This window comes from Piliocolobus tephrosceles, chromosome 4 (genome assembly GCF_002776525.5).
Source record: "Piliocolobus tephrosceles isolate RC106 chromosome 4, ASM277652v3, whole genome shotgun sequence".
Taxonomy (NCBI): Eukaryota; Metazoa; Chordata; class Mammalia; order Primates; family Cercopithecidae; genus Piliocolobus; species Piliocolobus tephrosceles.
This window is the reverse complement of record NC_045437.1, coordinates 41,566,172-41,588,789: the sequence shown is the minus strand read 5'-3', so window position 1 is coordinate 41,588,789 and position 22,618 is coordinate 41,566,172. Positions and strand designations below refer to the sequence as shown.

Here is a 22,618-nt window from a genome sequence, read left to right as displayed (position 1 = left end):
AGGATATGAACAGACACTTCTCAAAAGAAGACATTTATACAGCCAACAGACACATGAAGAAATGCTCATCACCACTGGCCATCAGAGAAATGCAAATCAAAACCACAATGAGATACCATCTCACACCAGTTAGAATGGCAATCATTAAAAAGTCAGGAAAAAACAGGTGTTGGAGAGGATGTGGAGAAATAGGGACACTTTTACACTGTTGGTGAGATTGAAAACTAGTTCAACCATTATGGAAAACAGTAGGGCGATTCCTCAAGAATCTAGAACTAGAAATACCATATGAGCCAGCCATCCCATTACTGGAGATGTACCCAAAGGATTATAAATCATGCTGCTATAAAGACACATGCACACGTATGTTTATTGCAGCACTATTCACAATAGCAAAGACTTGGAATCAACCCAAATGTCCATCAGTGACAGACTGGATTAAGAAAATGTGGCACATATACACCATGGAATACTATGCAGCCATAAAAAAGGATGAGTTTGTGTCCTTTGTAGGGACATGGATGCAGCTGGAAACCCTCATTCTCAGCAAACTATCGCAAGAACAGAAAACCAAACACCGCATGTTCTCACTCATAGGTGGGAACTGAACAAAGAGATCACTTGGACTCGGGAAGGGGGACATCACACACCGGGGCCTATCATGGGGAGGGTGGAGGGGGGAGGGATTGCACTGAGAGTTATACCTGATGTAAATGACAAGTTCATGGGTGCTGACGAGTTGATGGGTGCAGCACACCAACATGGCACAAGTATACATATGTAACAAACCTGCACATTATACACATGTACCCTAGAACTTAAAGTATAATAATAAATAATAATAATAATAATAATAATAATAATAATAATAATAATAAATTTAAAGTCTATGATCTTTACATATAAGAAGAAGAAGGTAATGGGAAGGGTGAGATTCACTGGTATAACTTGCTTAACTATGGATATCTAAGATTGAACTTCACTGTAAACTTTGGAAACAATGCTTGCAAGCCTGACAATAATGGTCCTGATGGATGAAGCTGTTTCTACATTGTGTGGTAAGGGCATTAGTCAATAAAATAATTTATTCATAAAAAAAAATCCATAGGTTAGTTGGACCCTGAGTACTGGTAATTCTGTCTTCCTAACATCCCTGTGCTTGTGATCCATCTGTTTTTTTATCACCCCTGCCACCCTTAATCTCTCCCCTGACCTATTGTCATCACCTTCCTCCTCTAATTCATCCCTTTTGAATTCACTTTTATTCTATTAGTAGTATTATTGACAAAGTACAAATCTAACAGTATTATTACCTAGATTAAAACCCTTTAATAACCTAAGAAGATCACAATTAAATTATGTTTATTTCTCTGTTTTCTCTTCTAAAGACTGTGAGCTCCTTAAAGGCAGGAATATACATTCAAAATTCTTCCTTGGACTGGGCACAGTGGCTCATACCTATAATGCCAGCTACTCTACAGGCTGAAGAAGGATTGTGTGAAGCTAGTAGAACTGTTTGGGGCCTACACAACAGAGTGAGTTCCTATCTCTAAAAGAAAAAGATGAATAAATGCATGCATGCATGCATGCATGAATGAAAAAATAAATAAATACATAAAATTCCTCCTTGAATCTGTAAAATGACTTAATAAAAGCTTCTTGAAAGACTTTTTTTGTGTCATTATCTACATTGGCACCATCTAGATTAACCCAGCTTGCTGTGACCTGCTGAACTCCAACATCAAATAAAGTCTGCAATATCAGGAGGACAAGGGGTCAGAGGATTGCTGATGTACATGGACGCAGGCCATGGCACTAGAACACACCATAAGATTTCTTCTTGCCTCTGGATGATGGTCAAGACAGCAGCAATGAAAAGCTCTGTGGCTTTTCTCCCCATCTTCACTGTGAATGGAAAGCCTTGAATTGTTCATTCTTGAACACATTTAACAGATGCATTCATTACTGTCTACTAACTGAAACCATGACTCTAATACTTGTATGAAATATATCCAACATGTCTTGACACCCTCTCAGGGCTCTGTGGAACTTCACCTATAGTGGGATAGAGTTTATTTAAAAAAGTAAATTGTTCTGTCCACTGTGCCATTATTTCCTATCTGATAGCAATGAGAACAGGAGTGCCTTTTCTTTCAAGTAAGTGTTTTGTCAGTGTGCATAGGTTTATGAAAAACATTCAAAATATACAGAAAACATTATTTTGGGGCTCTCGGTTCCCTTAGGATGTGGCATCTCATTACTAAGTCTCTTACCTTGAAGGGTGTAGAATGATATAACACCTTTTGCAGAATTTGAGTGATGTCAATTATGTGCTTTGCCTATAAGCCACACCAAACTGGCACGCATATATATATATACTATATACATATAGTGTACATATATATACACATATATATGTATATATGTACATATATAGTGTATGTATTACATACAAATATAAATATGTTTTAGGTAAATATATATAAATATTATACATAGGTATTATATATGTTACATATAAATATCACACATACAAACTATTCCATCATGCAGGTAGCACTTTTCTCTGGCCTCCAACATTGAGGCCTATTACTTGCTGGATATGGCATACAATTCCTCTTTCTTTTCTTCCTCTCCAAATGCTACCGATTCTTCAAGGGCCCAGCAAGTCTTGCCTTTTCCATAATGCCTTTGGTATCTCTAGGCCTTCTATAATTTGACTCAAACCTACTGACCTAAGTTTGCTTCCAAGGGAAATAATTACAAATATAGCACCTATGTACCACACACCCTGGCCAAATTAATCCTATGCCTTCCACGAAGTAAGTGCTCAAGAAATATTCATTGAATGTTAAATGCTAAAATAGAACCATCCATTGACTAGACAGTGCCATATATATATATATATATATATGTACATAAACACTCAGTAAGTGAATAAATTGTTCTCCATGGACATCTCATATCTACATCTGTACACTTCTGCTTATGTTGTTGCTTTATTGCATAAGTTATTCCTTTAATAGCCTTCTGTTCTTCTCAGCCTTTTAAAATCTTAAACCCGACATTCCAGTCTCTATTGAAACAATGCCAGCCTCCTTCATGAAGCTGTAATTCACCACAGCTGAGGTATCCCTCCCAACATCATCACTTCTATAAAGTGTGATTCAAGCCATTTTGATAGTTAATATACAATGCCTGATATTGTAATTCTTGGTGTACATGCCTGATCTATTAACCCATGAAAAGTTCCTTGAGGGAAGAATCAATGTATTCCTCATAGCCATAGGTGCGGGCTTTGAAAATAGGAAGCTCTTAAGAATTATCAGTACATTGAATTTGTTGAATTAACTATTCTAGTCCACCTTGATCTATTCTTTTTCAGGGCATCTTGACCATTTCTCTTCATCACACAATCTAAACCTTAAAGATATACAGTCTCTCATTAATTTCAAGACATTCCTCATGTCCTAGCTAGACTGAACTACAAGACAGGGGCTTGCCTACTTCCACCTTAGGTTACTGAGGTCAAAGAGTATATTCAGGGGTGGACTGACTGAAATAGTAGAGATATATGACCTAATTTATAACAGGCACTCCTTGGAAGAATACTTTTATCCATCAGATCTTTACGCACATTTCTCACTAGTAACATCATTCCAGCAGCAGCAATTTTGATACAATCAGTTGACAGGTCAACCATGTGAAGCCCTTTGAAAACAAGGCATTGTGGATCATTCCTGATTTTGGAATAAAAAATTCTCCTCAAGACTATGTAACTGGCTTTGAGGAGCAGATATAGAGCTTCATATTAAGGATGAGAGCTTCACGTTAAGGATGAGAGACAGAAAATATCTATTACAACACTTTAGCTAACACAATAATGGAACTATTCAAATTTAGTTCTCATTAAATTTCCCACAGGGCAATTAGATTTAATTTAAAAAAATCCTTTCAGGACCAGTATATTTCTAATTGCTCATCTGCCCAAACAAGAAATCCCTGCTCAAGTGCCACCCTTCCCTATGCATAGAGGTCTGTCATCTTCTACCAGCTCCTGGGTGACTTTTCTCCAGGTGATACTTCCAAGATCACTTACCCATCAGTGCCACATCTTTCACTGACCAAACTGAATTCAATAGTAGTATCTTTTCTTTTTTTAAAATTTCAACTATATTTTTAGTCTGCCTTATTCAATAGGACACACAATAAAAATAAAATGATTTGGCTACAATCCAGATCTGGCAGAAAAACAAACACATGGTCCATAAATGTCATCTGAGACCGACCCATGTCATGTTATGCAGTAACTTTGGCTGAACCCATGAACCCCTTAGATAAATGGCCAGAACTAGAATACACACACACACACACACACACACACAGAGGCAAGCATGCACACACATGCTGGAATGAGCTTACATATGCCTTCTTACATAAACATCATACCCCATCCTTAACCTTTAGATCATTTTAAGAAAGGATTCTGGAATATGCACATATTCCAAAGGAAAAAGAAATATTGGTTAACTCAACAAGACAAAAAAAAAAAAAAAAAAGGAGACAAAAATGTTCTTCTCTGTTAAATTACTTCCTATGTGTAACCACTGGTAGGATATACGATTTGTGTTTAGTATAAACCACTGCATTTGCTTATATTCTGCTCTCCCTAAACAAATAAGTGTATCAAACAAAACTATTAAAAAGAAAAACAAAAAGCAAGCATTAAAAGCAACCAATGATGTTTTCCCTTTACTCAGGAACTCAAAGGTTTAGTAAAATGTCGAAGCAGTGGAAACAGATGCTCCGTGCAGACTTTCTAGTTCTAAAATGTAATTTGAGCTCTAATCTCTGAGCTGGGGATGCATTTTTAATTTTCTTTAAAGATTTCCTATGCCATACTTTTCATTTCACAAGTTTTTTAAATTCCTCAAATCTTGCCCAGTGGAGTGAAAGTCACCTTAATGAAGAAACGAGAGATTAAGCCACCATGACTTTGGAGCAGCAGAGGATCTCAGCTGCAATTCTTTGGCTCAGAACCAGGGTCTAAAACCAGCCATGGGAAAAGCTGCTGAAATGGAGCCTGCAATTCTCTCCATGTTTGACTTGCATAATGTTGACATTATAACACCAGAGAGACCAAAAAATATTTCAAACAATTATGACTCTTTTCTATAAATATTTTTAAATTGCTTTAAGAGATAAAATAACATCTTTTACTCTTCTTGTTTTCTAAGTGACTCTGGTCACCCTCAGCAGCTCACTACTACGGATTTATTTTTGGCTAGAAGGTCAGGGAGGACATCTTAAGGCGCTAAGTCTGCTGCTAAACTGTATTTTCCAACATGAGCTGAATGGTGAGAAGGGGAGTCAGACACGCTTAAAGCAGCAACTAAATTCAGTGTCATAGCATGGGATAAATACATTGTTTCTTTCTTCTGTAGAAGTACAGGCAAGGAAAAGTATCAAATACTCATTCCAAAAAAAAAGCCAGGCGCGGTGGCTCACGCCTGTAATCCCAGCACTTTGGGAGGCCGAGACGGGCGGATCACGAGGTCAGGAGATCGAGACCACAGTGAAACCCCGTCTCTACTAAAAATACAAAAAACTAGCCGGGTGAGGTGGCGGGCGCCTGTAGTCCCAGTTACTCGGGAGGCTGAGGCAGGAGAATGGCGTGAACCCGGGAGGCGGAGCTTGCAGTGAGCTGAGATCCGACCACTGCACTCCAGCCTGGGCGACAGAGCAAGACTCCCTCTCAAAAAAAAAAAAAAAAAAAAAAAAAAGTCTTCCACCACCCTTTAGAGAGCACAGTTTTCTTTCTGACAGAAAAATTCTTCTCCCCTTTCCCTTGCATTACTCTTCCTTGTTTTAGTTAGGTCTGCTATGAAACATAGTTTATACATATTGAGACTTCTCTACCAGGAGAGGGATATAAAAAAGGGAGGGAGAATTATAGAGATGGGGAAGGAAGCTCATAATTTCTGGGTATATCATTCAACTATTTCAGGTGTCTCTTCCCTCAACTTAGCCAAATGGTAATCACCCAGAGAGTGAGAGGTGAAATTTGTTTGAAACCTGCAATTTCCTTTCTCAGAGAATATGATTAACAAGCCTGAATTCTGAGCTCTGGAAATAGACTAGATATCCTTAGTCACAAATGAACTGAGTGAACAGTAAGCTAATAACCCTTCAGTGTAACTTCAATATCTCTCTCAGAGCCTGAGAACAAGAGACCTGGCTTTTCTTCAACATAAATGTCCTCAGCATGATTTGTAGCATTAATTTTTGACATGAAAACACCAGATGCCAAAGTTGACTGACTACTGCATTCCTTCTAAACATCCACGGAAAAGTCCTACTATTTTCTGATTTTAAAGTTAAGTCAAGTTTCCTATTTGCTGCTATGTAAAACTTGCAGCTTTTAATAAAATCATCCAAAAAACTTGGATGTAACAAATACAATTCAGTGTTGTTTCAAAACACTGAGGGTGGAAATGGAAAAGCAGAACTCACCCTCACTTCCAGAGAAAGCATCACTTGATCCTGCCAGTGCCAAGGTCAACAGCAGCTGCCAGAGATCCATACCTGTAGGACCTGCAATCACAAAAAGGGTAAGGTAAAGCCCAGCAATTAAAAGCAGACCATTATCATGAAATACTGTTTAAAGACTGGGTAAGACATGAATGAGCTGATGAATCAGTTCCAGAAGGAATCCTAGTAAGTCTTTCATTGCCCCGAGTCTCATATTGTCCTACTTTTCATGAACTCAAACAGCAGGTTGTAATAAATTCTACTTCCCGTGAGTACTCGTCTCAGGAAATAACATGAACACTAGAGATGTTCACATCCTGGCTCAAAGCTATAGAAACACCTCACAGCAAATGACCCCCATGCACAGCTTCAGTAACAGGGCCAGTAAGGTTTACTTCAATTTGATCTGGAAATAGAAAACCTTGTCAGCAGTATCAGCAAGCATGGGGCCTTCAGCTGGACAGGCCATAAAAGGAAAAACAGAACAATCACGGTAATAGTAACATTTCATAAATCTGTTTCCCAGTGAACAAAAGAGCTCAACACACTCCAAACAAAGTGCTAATGAGCCATCCTAAAGAGGTTTAACTAGAAGGGAAGCAGAAAGAAGGCGGGAAGCAAAAGAAAACAAAAACTCCCTAGTAAGACTAAAAACCCACAAGGACAGAGTGTATCGTAGAGAGTTTTTATTTTCATGAGGAATACAGATCTGAAAGACCCAGGAATGTGAACACCTCAGACACCAAGAGGGATGCATCTGTGGCTTTGCTAGGCATTTAGAAGCCCAGTGTGGCCACACCTGGAGCCCTTCAGTTTAACGGAGAGAGTAGATCAACACATCTGTCAGCACACACCTCAGTGACCATACACCTTTATCTGGAGGAAGGAAATAAGCTTTTCTAGAAAAAATATACCAGGGTGTCCACATCCCAGATCTTTTGAGGCAAGTTTGGGCTAGTTGAAAACGAACTCAGCATATTGCCTTTTGTAGAGCTGTTGTTGTGTCTAACAACTAATGCCGACTACTTTAAAGCTTAGCTGCAATATTTCCATAAAATTGCACTATTTATAAGTTACTCAGACACTTATCATCATACCAGGAGCTCCACCAGGACCTCTACTGGCTTCATTTTTATTACTGTGCAAACTTGACCTAATGGAATAGCCCTTCATGGTATCCCTAATCAGGCTGAAATAATGAGCAAAGATGTTTGTTTTCATGGGCCTACAGATGTGGTCCTCTGGCAATGGCTGTGTGATTCTACATAGGGATAAAATTCTTGATGTACTGTAATTTCCAGACAGCAGAGGACCTATCTTTTTTTGTTCCATATAATTTTATGTTCTTAAAATAAAAAACATATCTCTATGTAAACTAAATATCTTCTTGCATCTGAATCCCCATGTGCAAACCCACATGCATGAGGAACTCTCCTCCATACACTGCTTCATGGAGTCGTTCATAGGATTGAGTGTAAACATGCAAGTGAACACACTTTGTCAATGGTGAGATTTCAAATAAATATGAGTTGTGGTTTTTACAACATCCATGTTTTTAATTCCTAACCTGGAAGGCCTTGAGCTGACGGCCTTGCATCATCCTTATCTACTTTGCAAATGAGAACCACTGAGCATCTCTCCCTCCCAATGTCCTTTACTCCTAGGTGAACAGGCTATGTAATCAAAGCTGAAAACCTCCAGCAGAAACATATTAAAAGGCTAAAAAAAGATGTTATAGGCTAAAAATGCAATCCTGTTGGTAACTAAGTATTTGCTTTGAATTTGATTCTTTCTTTTTTCTTTTTTTGTTTCACTCTGTCGCCCAGCCTGGAGTGCAGTGGCATGATCTCGACTCACTGCAACTTCTGCCTCCCAGGTTTAAGTGGTTCTCCTGCCTCAGTCTTCCAAGTAGCTGGGACTATAGGTGTGTGCTACCATGCCCAGCTAATTTTTGTATTTTTAGTAGAGATAGGATTTCACCATGTTGGTCAGGCTTGTCTCTAACTCCTGACCTCAAATGATTCACCCGCCTTGGCCTCCCAAAGTGCTGCGATTACAGGTATGAGCCACCGTGCCCAGCTGATTCTTTGTAAGTGGAGAAGACACTGAGGAACTGGATGCTGTATACAGTGTTAATTTTACTTGTTATCTCCCAAGACACTTAGTGTCAGGTAAAGAAGTTTCCAGTAGCACTTGCTATTCTATGTCAGGGTATAACAGTAAATCCCCAATTCCCAGGCAGCCTTTTTTGCTTCCCATCTGAGCAAGGGTGTGAACAGGTTTGCATTTCTCAGAAGGCCTCATCCTCTGGTTTGGAAGTCACCTTTTCAGACATCTCAAGGATACCTGGCAGATGCCACAAACAAATGGCATTTGCTTCAGTTGAATAGTAGATGACCTTCCTCCAATCCCGAAACTTTTGAAAGCAGCTGCCTGCAAATGAGCTTCACTTCTTCCAAATAAAGAACTAGGTGGGGCGCGGTGGCTCACGCCTATTACAGCACTTTGGGAGACCAAGGCGGGTGGATCACGAGGTCAGGAAATCGAGACCATCATGGCCAACACGGTGAAACCCCATCTCTACTGAAAATACAAAAATTAGCTGGGCATGGCAGTGCATACCGGTAATCCCAGCTACTTGGGAGGCTGAGGCTGGAGAATCGCTTGAACCGGGGAGGCGGAGGTTGCAGTGAGTTGAGGTTACAGTGAGTTGAGATCGTGCCACTGCACTCCAGCCTGGCGACAGAGCAAGACTCAGTCTCCAAAAAAAAAAAAAAAAAAAAAAAAAAGGAACTATAATTATAACACTTCCTTTACAAGCTGAACATATGTCCATAGAATGTGCTCTATCAAAACAAAAAACAAACAAGAATCCTTAACACAAAATTAACCAGAAATCTGCTTGCATACTCCTACAGCAGAAAATAATATTTAAAATTGCCATGCTCCCAAATAGGAGGTGAGTGCAGTTTACTGCTTCCTGGAACACTGCATAGGGACCCAACTCTAACTAAGACCAGGGGCCAGGAGGAAGATAAAGAAATGTGGATGGATTCAGCAGAAGCTAAGTGCTTTATTAGAACCTAACTCTTCTCCTTCTCTTCCACTGATGTTGGCTCAGTGGGAATGACTCCAAAAGTAGCCCCTCTGCACTCCTCTGCAGAACTCTCTCTAGGGTCCTCACATGAGCCAGGCCACGAGATGTGACATTCAATTGGATTGTAAGCAGTCCACGTCATCTTTGCAGAGCCCCACATGGCACCTTCTAGATGAGGGAATCCTTCTCTATTAGGTTCTAGCTGAGATAAAACGTCCCTAGGAAAGGTCACAGTGCTGACACATGAAGTTCGGAAGTTTAATGTTATCTAACATTACAATGTAATGATATGCCAGATGTGAGAAAAAGAAAGTCCCTCTATTCCCCTACACCAAACCCTTTTTGCCCAGGTACCTAAACTTATTACTTGTACCTATTAACCCAGAGACACAGCAGTCCACTCAAATGCTGTCATAAGAGGTTCTATAATAATCTAAGCAGAGGATGGCATTGTTCAGAGGAATCTACTAAATTGGACCTTAGCTCCCTGGGTTTTTAAAGCTTGCAATATTTTCCTAGGGAAATTCCCTCTCTAAATTTCTTTTGATATTTACACATTCTTTGACTATAGACTCATGGCAAGATTTTCAGCAGGCGGGATAAAAAATGGGTTTCTATTCTTGCATAATGGAACTCATACCATTTCCACCCTCAAAGCCTGAGGCATTTTGCCTGCTTCCCATCTTTCTCAAGAAAAAGCAAGTTCAAAACCAGTGTAACGCAGCTGGCATGAATTTTAAATCTGTAGACTGCCCAGCAGAGGAGGCCTCCAAATTACATAATTAGGCCCATGATATACTAACTTATTCTTTGGCCATCAAACAATTTATAAACACATGAGAAAAGATGAGGGTTAGATATAATACATTTTCCAGCATGCTATAACCAATTCCTGACAAAGAAACCAATATGTTTAATTCTCTTTAATTTATAATTAGCAAGTACTCGTTAAACTACTAGTTCCTGCTAGCACTGAGCAAGGCACTATGGTGATTAATGCAAAAGCAGTCAAAATCATGGTTGTTCAAGAATAAGGCAGTACAAACACATGAAACTGTGAAAAGAAGGGGCATACCTGAAAATAGAAGGTCAGACTAGGGAAAAATCAGGTATCGAACTGACAGTCTTAAAATTAGAACTAGATGACAGATGAGAGTGGAAAAGGGAGAGAAACTATGGTGAACTTGTATGGTAAAAGCTCAGAGCAAATGTTCTGGATATGAGTGTGAATTCTGAGTATGTTTTGGACGATATTCTGAGGAAGCTAGTGAATAGAGAGCAAGGTTCAAATTTATGAATAAAAGGGCATAAAATTAGATTGGTGAGGTAGGACCAGATTAAAACAGCATTTTCAACTCAGATTGATCAGAAAGTCATTAGAGATTTGGTGCAAAAGTGGGTTTTCCTTAGGTTACAGCTGACCTTCATGCCTTCTTAACTTAATATCACTGAGAAGTATTGACAAGATTTGGTGATGATTGGATATGAGAGATGATAGAGACATGTCTGTCACAAATAACTGGGTATGTGTGGATGAGAGATAGTGCTAGTGAAAGAAATCAGGATTTGGGGATCTGAGTTGGTTAGCGGGAGGAGAAGGTCATAGGACTGCTTCGGATACTTGGTGTTTTAAGGCAATTACAAGACTTTTGGAAATGTGAGAAACGACTAGTGGGAAGTTGAAGGTAAGAGACCAAAGATTGAGAGACAAGGGAGGTCATTACTGAAGGTGAGGAAGAGCTACATAGAGATGAGGAGTATCATGTGAATTTAAGGAGAAGACTAGACTATTATGGTGACAAGTCTCCATAACAACTTCATCAACAATTATATCAAAAATTTATTTGCCAGGCATGGTGACTCATGCCTGTAATCCAGCACTTTGGGAGGCTGAGTCGGGTGGATCACGAGGTCAAGAGATTGAGACCATCCTGGCCAACATGGTGAAACCCCGTCTCTACTAAAAATACAAAAATTAGCTGGGTGTGGTGGTGTGCACCTGTAGTCCCAGCTACTCGGGAGACTGAGACAGGAGAATCGCTTGAACCATGGAGGCGGAGGTTGCAGGGAGCTGAGATCGCGCCACTGCACTCCAGCCTGGCAATAGAGTGAGACTCTGTCTCAAAAAAAAAAAAAAAAAGTTTATTAACCCACACAGGGAAAAATATACTTATATCTGGTTTGTAATTTTGTGGAAATAAAACAAACCACCACCTAAAATAACAGACACCCTCTAATTTGTATCAAGTATTTTTTTTAAAGTGATTAAAGCATCCTTAGAAGCATCCTTAGGAGTGTGATATTAATATATTAATATATGGGAAGAGTAAATGCCAGCACTAATTACTAAGAAATATTGTGAAATTGAATCTAGTTGATCTCCTTGGTGAAGCTTTTCCAATAATACAGCACAGGAAAAGGAAGAGGTTAACCCAAAAGGGCATTTAAAACTGCTGGTTTTCATTAGCACTGCTTGCTTTCAGAATTCATGTTGTTACCAAATTTTTATGGTGATGATAATTTGGAAAATGGTCAGATCCAAAATGCCTTAGGTGAATTTATTTCCTTCCTATGAATGAGGAAAGAAAAGCTCACAGACAGTTTTGATAGAACTACTTTTGCTGAGATTTCTCTCCTCTTGGAGATCCAGTGGGGAATGCAGGATGGGAATTTTTAATGTGTAAGGTGTGAGGGGGAAAAAGACTTCTGGAAGTAGTACATATAGTAGGTCTCCAATTTTATTTATTTGTTTGTTATATTATTTGTATTTTTACTTTTTGAAGAGACATGGGTCTCACTCTGCCACTCAGGTTGGGAGTGCAGTGGCATAATCATAGCCCACTGCAGTCTCCAACTCTTGGGCTCAAGGGATCCTCCTTCATCAGCCTCCCAAATAGCTTGTACCACAGGCATGTGCTAATCCACATAGATTTTATTTTTTTTTATAGACAGCGTCTTGCTATGTTGCCCAGGCTGGTCTCTAACTCCTGGCCTCACTTGATCCTTCCGTCTTGGCCTCCCAAAGTGCTGGGATTATAGTCATAAGCCACCACATCCAACCTAGGTCTCCAATTTTATAAAATAAGGATATATGGTACATACCTGCACTGACCAATTCTGTTATAATAAGTCACAGGTGTCGATTGAGCACTTAAAATGTGGCTAACACAATTGAGGAATTTAATGACAATTTAAATTTAATTAAATACGTAAGTCTATTTGGAACAGGTTGGCTATATGAACCCACTTTTTAAGCTTTACATTTTATGAAATGTAAATGCAGATCAAGTATTTATGATTAAAATTTAGCATCCAAATTCATATGTGCTATAAGTATAAAATATACATGAAATTGAAAGCTTAGTACAAGAAGAAAAGACACAAAATATCTTTATAATGTTTATGTTGACAACATGTTGAAATCATATTTTTGACTGCTGAGTTAAATGAAATCTATTATTAAAACAAAATCCTGTTTCTTCTTATTTTTTTAAATGTGATTACAGCCATGTATCACTTAATGACAGGAATACATTCTGAAAAATGCATCATTAGGCAATTCCATGGTTCTGCAAACACCACAGAGTGTATTTACACAAACCTAGATGGTATAACCTACTACACACCTAGACTATATGGGATAGCCTATTGCTCTGGCCTACAGACCTGTGCAGCAGGTTACTACTCTACTGAATACCATAAGCAATTTTAACACAATATTAAGTATTTATGTATCTAGACATATCTAAACATAGAAAAGACATCGTAAAAACATGATATTATAAGTTTATGGGGCCAGTCCATCATTGACTGAAAAGTCATTATGTGGTGCATGACTGTAGTTGAAAATTTTAAATGACATACGTGGCTTGCATTTTATTTCTACTGGCAGCATTCGTATGTATATTTTATTGTTTATATGTCTGCACTTGCATTCAAAAACATTAAATGATTACTGTGGGCATTTTTGCTTTTGTAACAAAAATGAACAAATAAAGTAATTTTTTAAAAATTCAAAAGACATTTAAAATCATCATGATTATGTTGTAAAAGGTCCTCCCAAAAGCAGAATTATGGGGACAAAAAAATTCACTAAAGACTTAGGTGACTTAGGTATGATTGTATCTGTGGAAGGTTGTTTTTTTCAAGGGTACCCAGTGTGCATTTGTTTACCTTCAGAAGTATAATTATTCACATTATGTCCCTATTTGAGTCATAGACAGTGGTGTACTGGTAAATGTTTAACATTTGTCTCTCTGGAATTTAAAAAAAAGGGTCATGATTTGTATCATTTGCCAATTTCTGTGGTGTAAATACGTCTTTCAAGGTTGATTTTAAGCTACCAATATTAATTCACTGATTGGATTCACAAGCCAGAAGCTGGACCCAGTACACACTGGCTGGGGAAGGGACTGATGCTATCTAGGCTTCAAGTGAGGTAACAGGTACAAAAATTAAGCAATCTACCAACATTGATACAAAACGTAAGAGACAGTACTGTTGAGTAAACCCTGGACACTTGATTTCATTTGATGACATCTGATCCACTGGCAGCTGATCACATTTAGTTAATAATCATTGAAAGATACTTTCCCAGCTCAGGAGACATTAGCTTCTACCACAGATGCTATTGTTAATCTTCATTTACAGAGAGGGTGAGGTTGGGGTTAAGTGAATGTGCTTTGGAGTCACAGAGAGCTAAGTTAAAATCCTAGCTCTACCAAACCTCAGTTTACTCATCTCTAATATTGATATGATAAGATTTTCCCTTTTTCATAAAAAAATCAGGATTAGATGCGATAATTTATTTAAAGCATTTGGCATTCACTCTGCATGTATCCAAAAGGGTTAGTTATTACACTTAATAAAGTCTTCTTGGTAGTAGTAACAAACAGATTATTTATGTTTTATAATGTTCCTATGGGGTATACTGAGAGTAGGGAGCCTCATTTAGGCTCTCATATATCATGAAGATATATAAATTTATATATCATAAAAGATATATTACATATCTTTATCTTTTATTATAATTTATCATAAAAGATAAATTATATATCTTCATGATATATAAATATACATCTAGGCAGGTGGCAGAGCAATCAGCAAATGTGCTCTTCGCCACAATATGTAAGACCCTATTCCTAAATCAAGCACTTACATCATATGCAGGTTCAGGGAAAGGGAAGGACCATTATAATGTAAAGTGTGTATATCCTAGATAAGGCAATAATACAGCCCATTTGTGCTTGGGTGTACAGGCAATTGCACATCTTCTAAAGGGAGTTCCAATTGTGTAGGAAATACTTTAGGGGCTAATTCCTCCCTCGTCTACTTTAAGAAAATTCTATGTGGTTGTTGTTAGGTTCGGATAATTTGTTTTGTGAAATCATGGATTTCTAGAACTAAAAATTAGATACAGAAATCCCAGTGACAAGATGCTTGGCTTGAAGTTAGAACTTCTCTTGGGAGAACTCAAAAAAGGCAGCTGAGTTACAAGAACCTGAGTCTGTTGTCTCTTCCTTTACGGAGGAGTGAAAGAAGAAGGGGCATTTCAGTAGCCAAATGCTTGGCCATACTCCGATCTTGGTACGCATGGTTATTCTATTCAGAGTGGAACTTTCTCAAAGAATGAAGCATTCTGTTTCACTAGGACCCCACATTGCACTTTGCAATGCCTCCCCGCAACTATCTCTGTGGATGTTTGTCAACTCACTAAGCTTGATTCACTTGGTGCACTAATGAATTCACAATGCAGATGTGACTGTTACATGAAAGAGAAAACCAACTGCATGGCCACTTATTTGAACGATATATTTCTTCTTATATCTTACTTTACACTATTGTCCCTACCAAGTAATTTTTTCCAAAACAGAATTTGAAAAATGAAACCTCTTATTGATTTTCTACTTTTTTTCTCTTTCTACAAGTGGCTCATTCTAAAATCTGACTTTTTAATTACTATGATAGATCATATAGACCATAGGGAATGCTCCTTAAACAAATTTAAAGATGTTGGAATTTTCTTCAGACTCAAATTTGAAAATTCTGTTTCACCTAATCTAAAAGGAGATAAATAAGCTATAGGAGACAATTTCTCATACAGTGAAGTCTTCAAATGAAAACATTCATTATCTTGGTGAGATATAATCTAACAATAATTACTATAATAATTTATAGTATACTAAATGCTTTTTATATCTTAAAGAAGTGCACGTGTTGCTGCCTTCTTTGGAGTTAACATAACAGAAGTGTAGGTTTTCAAAGACAGTTAGTTACTAGCATGCCCTAATAACATATGGAGCAAAAATTGGGAGAAACCCCTCTTTCCTTTTATCAAGTCCAACACGGCAAGGTTATTCTTTTAAAGCAAACAAGTTGTGAAACCAAGAGTGAGGCAATGTGATCTCCTGGGGAAAGCATTACTAGAGGAGGAGTCAGCAATCCCGTAACCTGGCACCAGCCCAACATTGCCTGAGCTGGTGACACAGGGAGTCATTTAATCACTATGGGTCTCAATTCCCTCACCTGAACACCCTTCCAAATTTTTGTTATAAGCCAAATCCTGCACTGTGCTGTGTAATAATAACTGCCATTCATTGATGACTATTCATGTCCTGATGTTACCAGGCTCCTTGTCTTTCTCTTCTTTTAGCTGGAGGCAGTAGCTGTGTCTCACTCACGATTACATTCTAACAATTAGCCATAGGCTTGCCACAATATCTACCCATCAAATAAGTGTGCCAGGAACTTTCTTATTTCATTCGATTTTCACACAGATCTTGCAAGAGAAACGCTCATTTCACAAATGAGAAAATGGAAGTTTAGAGGGCTCAGAGGGGTTAAGTAAATCTCCTCCCAAGCTCACACAGGCAGAATATCTCTGGGTAGGGTTTTGAACTGTGCTTGATCTCTCCAAGGCCTGCCTTTACTTTCCCATGCCTCTTAAATTGTGAAGTAGGCACACTAAACACACAATCAGGGTAGCAGTGAATCAGAACAAACTACAGGGAGGAAGAAAAAGAGTAATACTTAGATGTGAATTATAAAAAGAGGTAGACACCATAATATTTTCAGTGCATAGGGACTGTCAAAGACAGAGATAATTTACAAGTGCTGACATGGCAGTTTCTTCAAGGGCTGTATTACCTTGCTCAAGGGATGTAATATTTATTACTATGCCTTAGAACCTCCAATAGCACCTGGTCTACTTTTGGGTACATTACTCAAGAGCTATGCAGTGTGCTCTCTCCATGACATGGGGCATAATCCTGCCTCCTTTAAGCTTCTATGTAAAAATAGAAGTCTATTTGGCCAGACTGACTGGCTGCCAGATAGATGGCAAACACAGGGCAGATCAATATCATGTCTCATCTCCAGGAAGATTATAATGTACCCCTTCACTCTTCAAGATCAAAGGAGGTGTAATAGCGTGGACTTGGACCATTCATTGTCAACAGCTTTAATAGAAAATACTCCCTAGAAAAGTGCTGTCTAACAGAAATATAATGTGAGCCACAAATGCCAGCCACATACATAGTTGTAAATTTTCTAGTAACTACATTAAAAAAGTTAAAAATTGATGAATTAATTTTAATAATGTATCTTAACTCAATATATTCAAATATTATTTCATCATGTAATCAATGTAAAAAGTATTAATGAGATATTTTGCACCGTTTTTCTCATACTGAATCTTTGATTCTAGTATGCATTTTACACTCACATACATCTCAATCAAAACTAGTCCCATTTCAAGTGTTCAATAGCTACATGTGGCTAGTGGCTACTGCATTGTACCATGAAGCTCTGGAACACAGAGAAGTAGTAGAAGTCCATGCGGCCAGCTCCCTAGCTAGTGTAGAATGGATCTGTGTTTATTATTACTCACAAGGCAGGCCAAAGCTGCTGAGAAGAGACCTTCATAAGTTATTTTGCAAGGTCTGATAATTTTTTAAAGTCGTAGAAAGAAATAGTCTTCCTACTAAAGCAAGAAGTAGGGTGTTCCATATCTTCTCAATACTCACTTTGTACATAATTACTGAGCACTGAACTCTACATACAATTAAACCATCAATTTTTTTTTTTTTTTGTAGGACAGAACTTCTGTCACTAGTTATGGAACTTTATGTGACTAAGTTCTCATCCTCAGCCTCAACTTCTTTATCTCCAAATTAGAATGTTGGAACATATCAGTAGTTCTTAGCCTTGGTTGTATATCAGAATCACCTGGGGAACTTAAAAATCAATGCTCTGGTTTTATCATAGATAAATTGGATCAGTAGGGTAGGGACTGAGTATTGACACTTGAAGATTTCTCTTGTATAATTCTAAAGCATGGCCAGGATTGAGAATCGCTGATTCAGTGCAAACCAAATGTGCTATATAACTTTTGTCACAACAGAACTCATCTGCCCCCAAAAGTTGCCCTCATCCGAGAGAAGAAGAGAAAAGAAATATCAATCTCCCCATTCAACCAACCAATTAATGTGCTTTTTTGCAACAGATGATGATTATTGATCTATGTCAAGTAATTTTAATACTGAAATATGGAATTAAGATCAGAAAATATTACCCTACAAAATGGCAAATAAAAAGAATATACATGTATAGATGAAATCAGCTAGTCACAAAAATGATCACTCAAGTAACGACAATATTTCAAAGTGTTGCTGATGAGACTGGATAGACAGAATGCCAAAGGATCCCTTGCAAGATTACCATCCCAAGTTATTCAAACACTAATCTAGGTAGTGCTGTGAAGGAACTTTGCGGATGTAATTAAGATGGCTAACCCACTGGCTTTAAAATAGGGAGATTATCTTGGATTATCTGCATAAACTGATGTAATCACCTAAGCCTGTAAAAGCAGAATGAGATATGGCAGAAGGGGAAGTCAGAGAAATTAGAAACTTGAAAAAGACTTGATCTTCTGTTGCTGGAAGAGGGTACATAGAATCTTGTTGCTGGAAGGGGGCACACAGAAACCATGAGATGCAATGCATACAGGAGTAAAAGGAGCAAAAACCGGCTCCCAGCTGACAGCCAGCAAGGAAATGGGGAATATAGTCCAACAATGGCAAGGAACTCAGTTCATGAAAACAACTGGAATGCGCTTGGAAGCAAATTCATCCTTAGAGGTCCTAACAACACTGACTTCTGCCTTGCAAATTCTAAGCAAGAGCCCAGTTTGGCCATGGTGTGCCCAGACTTCTCACATACAGAACTGTGAGACAATAAATGGGTATTGTTTAAGCCACAAAGTGTGTGGTAATATGTTACGGAAGCAATAGAAAACTGCTACAGCCTTTAAGAGTCCATTATAGAGCTTGAGATTGACCGTACACATTAATCAGGAAGATAATAATCACCACTGAAACATGTCAATATTGAGAGGGGCATTTTTGCTATGTCTAGCAATTTAATTCATAAGGGACTTCAGAGACAATGTAGTTCCATCAGTTAACAATAAATGATAAGGAAATGTTGAAAAACTAGTAAATAATTTACAGCTTTGTCTCCTCCAACTACCTGGGACCAAAAAGAATGTCCCAACACAGAGACAGGTGCAATAATTTCTCAAAGCTTGATGATGCTATGCCCTAAGGTCATTTAGTTCCCTCTATTCCAGCTCCACAGTTGTCAAATGACCTTCTGATTCTTGTTTTCTGGGTTCACTATCTTTCAGGAAAATGAACACAATAATCAGATGAAATGAAATTGCTTGACAGTGCAATATCCAACAAATAAATATATTGACATTTTGGTGTATTGGCCCATGTCTTAAGTTTGGCTAAGATAAATCAGGCCCCTAGAGTCTAATCACCTCTGGATCAACTGATACAATTTATTTATTTAAAAAATTTTTTTGAACATGTAAATCAACATGAGATGATCCCAGGGAAAGTGAGAAAGGCTGGAAGGCCCTATCTCCATCAGTTTGCTAGCCTTGATTTCCATCTTAACATCAGGTCAAACCAGGAAACTTAAAAACAGGCAATGTGTTGGTAGGAAAGTAACAGCCAAGGTCAAAATCTACTACCGACTAGAGTAGAAGAAAAATAAGGAGCACGTATTTATGGAGGAAAAGATGGTGTGGAAGAGGGAAGGCTAGATCTTTGTCACACGTCCTTGCAAATCTTGACTCAGAAGAGCTTGTTTTCAGTCCTCCTGAATTAAAAGTTCAGTTCAGTTCCCAGGAGGCTTATATTTACTGTCCTATGGGACTACCGCACCATAACTCAGGAAATTATAATTCAATGACCTGGCTATGTTTCTCCTAAACCAGTTGGATGCCCGAAGAGGTTTGAAATCAGAAGTCTGAGCCACTATTGATTCAGAGAGACTATACACCTAAGTCAAAGGGACAGACACATAAACACTTTATGTTACAGTCTACTTAAGTGAAATCAGTTTTCACATCTTGTAAAACAGTACCAAACCATTCATGCTCCCTTCATTGAAAAGTTATATGACTAGCATTTTAACTTTTCAACGACTTGTGATCATGTTACCAGTTAAAACTTTCCTCTTGAATGAGGAAGAAAACTTACAGAAAATCCCTAGGGGGCAGTTTACATGTAGCATCATCATCAAAATGCTAAAGAACCAAAGGACATGTGCTTCAGACATAGGGAAATAATACACCTGGATGCCCACAGGTACCTAAAATAACCTCTGTCTAAAATAAAGTCGGCATTTCCTACCTGCTTCTGATCCCTACATAACGAACATGCAGTTTCATTTCTTCTATTTCTTATCTTGCTTAATGAGATCAGGGTTCACCCAGTTGGTTACTCCATCCCTTCTCACATTTAACTTGTCACCATGAGGGAGGATTATACTTCTGTATTCTCTCTGGAATGTAGTACCTTCTCCTAGAGTCTTAGTCCCCTACCTTTTCTTTTCTCCAGACTTTCAACAGCCTTCTTCATGGTCAAGTTTCCCCTACTTTCAAGGCTACTGTCAGACAAGTCAGGACTCTACCTACCCTTCAAAGTCACGTTCAAATATCACCACCTCCATGAAGCCTTCCATACTCCCCACTGCAACTTAGCTGTTAACTCCTCTGTGCCTGCATTGATTTTTTTTAACCTTTACTATAAAATATTCCACAATATCCAAGTCACAAGATGATAAACCCCTGTGGGTGGAACAGATGAGTTCTTGGTGCCTGTGTTGCTGTTTGTAAAGTTCTCAGGGCAAGACACAGACCTACTGCATCAACTTATAATCCCCACTCTGTCCTCAATCACCAAAGCATGGGCTGTATTTGATAAGTGAGCAGAAACATGTTACATGTATGCGTGTGGGAGGGGACCTGTCAGTGGATATAATGTCAGCCAGAGGCACTAGAGGTTCTCTTTCCATCTCAGGAACATCCAGACCACCATCTAGTTGTCATTTCTGCATCTTTAGAAGTTAGTTCTGGTAAAAGAGAAAACAGAGGGTTAGAAGTTGAGCCACGGGATGAACTTTGGGAAGCAGAACATAACCTGAGGGTGCCGGGTGTTGGTGCAAGAGATTTTCAGAAAGGTATGGAAGGTCCCAACGACGTCAAAATTCTGCCTCGGCTCCACCTGAACAGCTGCTATGCCAAATAAACACTGAACACGTGCCCCTTTGTCAGGTGGCAGAACTCGGCTTCCCACAGTCAAGCCTCTTCCATCGGTGGCTACCCTCAGTCTCCTCAGCATCCCCATTTAAACTCCTCTCTACTTTTGAAAGACGAACAGGCAGAAAACTTCAAGAGGATAAAAAGGAAAAAAACAGAGGGATTGAGATGTATGAAGCGGTTCCTGCTTCCCTTTTGCCATCAGCTCAGGACAGAACACCAATCACAATTTTTTTCCTTAGAAAAGTATTTTCCATGTTCACTAGATTAGATTCCTTAAGACACAACCGTACTTCTGGCTTACACTCACTGAAGATACATGGCTTTCCTATTTCTCTATGGATCAGCATGTCTAGAAGCCGAGGGTTAGTAGTGATGGGGCCCAGGGGAACCTTGGGGGGCGCAGAATCACAATGACAGAAGCCAGGGGCTGAACAAGGCCCCGAGGACAGTGTTAGTCGAAAGGTTGCATTTTATAAATGGGTAAGTTAAGCCCAGAGAGGTGAAGTAATGTGTCTAAGCCCCCGGAGCTGGTGCTGGCCAAGCTGGGAGCAGCACCAGGTCTCCTGTTCCCTGTCCAATGGGCTTCAGTATTCCGTGTTGTCTTCAGCCTGTCACTATTTTCAAGAAGCACTTCAAGTAGCAAGAAGACACACTTACCCCGGGCTCATATGTGCTGTCGTAGCTAATATCATTGATCATCCGGCAGACAGTACAAACAAATCATAACAAATGTGGGCACAAGGTGACCTGGCTCTTTGGCCTTCCCCAGCTGGCTGGTCGCTCGCCCACCCTCCCTGAATGAGGGTTCCCCTTTCTACTTTCTTTGAAGCAATACAAGAGCCCTGGAGTAATTAAAGAAAGAAATTTACTCCAAACTAGCCCTGATATCTGGACTAAACTGGGCGTAAATTTCTGAAAATAATCCTAGTTAGAATCTTGCAAAAATCTATTCTTCTCACTGACACCACAGTGATTTTCTTAAACTGCCAGTTTATAGCCTCTGTTTCAAACCCCTCAGTACAAATCATAAACTTTTAGAGAGGTACAGCCAGCCATGTGTGATCTGATGTGGCCTCTTCCTACCTTATCTTCCAGCATTTCCACAAATCTCCCCTTTCTTCTGTCTACAAAGGTTCCAGGCTATTCACACCTCTGGCCCCACTGCCGCCTATCCTCTTCTTATTTAATCCATCTTTGCTACTTATTCCCCTAAACCTCAGCTCAAGGACACTTCAACTTAGAAGCACCTTAGCAAAAACTCCACTCCCAAGTGAAGTCAGATGCCTCTCCTCTCTACTTCTATCACAACCTTGACAAACCCTTATTATAGCACTATAAGGAATCAGTGATATTGTCATCTCTTTCCTGTGATCATC

At 38.9% G+C, this 22,618-nt stretch overlaps 1 protein-coding gene across 9 annotated transcripts in view; it reads right to left on the bottom strand.

The window, feature by feature from the left end:
- The window catches only part of GHR (growth hormone receptor), a 345,092-nt gene that overhangs the window by 187,260 nt on the left and 135,214 nt on the right, over positions 1 to 22,618 (bottom strand). For 5 of the 9 annotated variants that reach the window (XM_023216564.2, XM_023216560.1, XM_031935400.1 and 2 more), the window contains one exon: positions 6,514 to 6,594. In XM_023216564.2, coding sequence (XP_023072332.1) covers positions 6,514 to 6,583 — 70 coding nt within the window. In that variant the 5' untranslated portion in view covers positions 6,584 to 6,594. Of the gene's footprint in view, positions 1 to 6,513; positions 6,595 to 21,899; positions 21,937 to 22,325; positions 22,453 to 22,618 lie in introns of those variants that run through there. The other 4 variants (XM_023216568.1, XM_023216567.1, XM_023216566.1 and 1 more) reach the window with 3 other exon arrangements.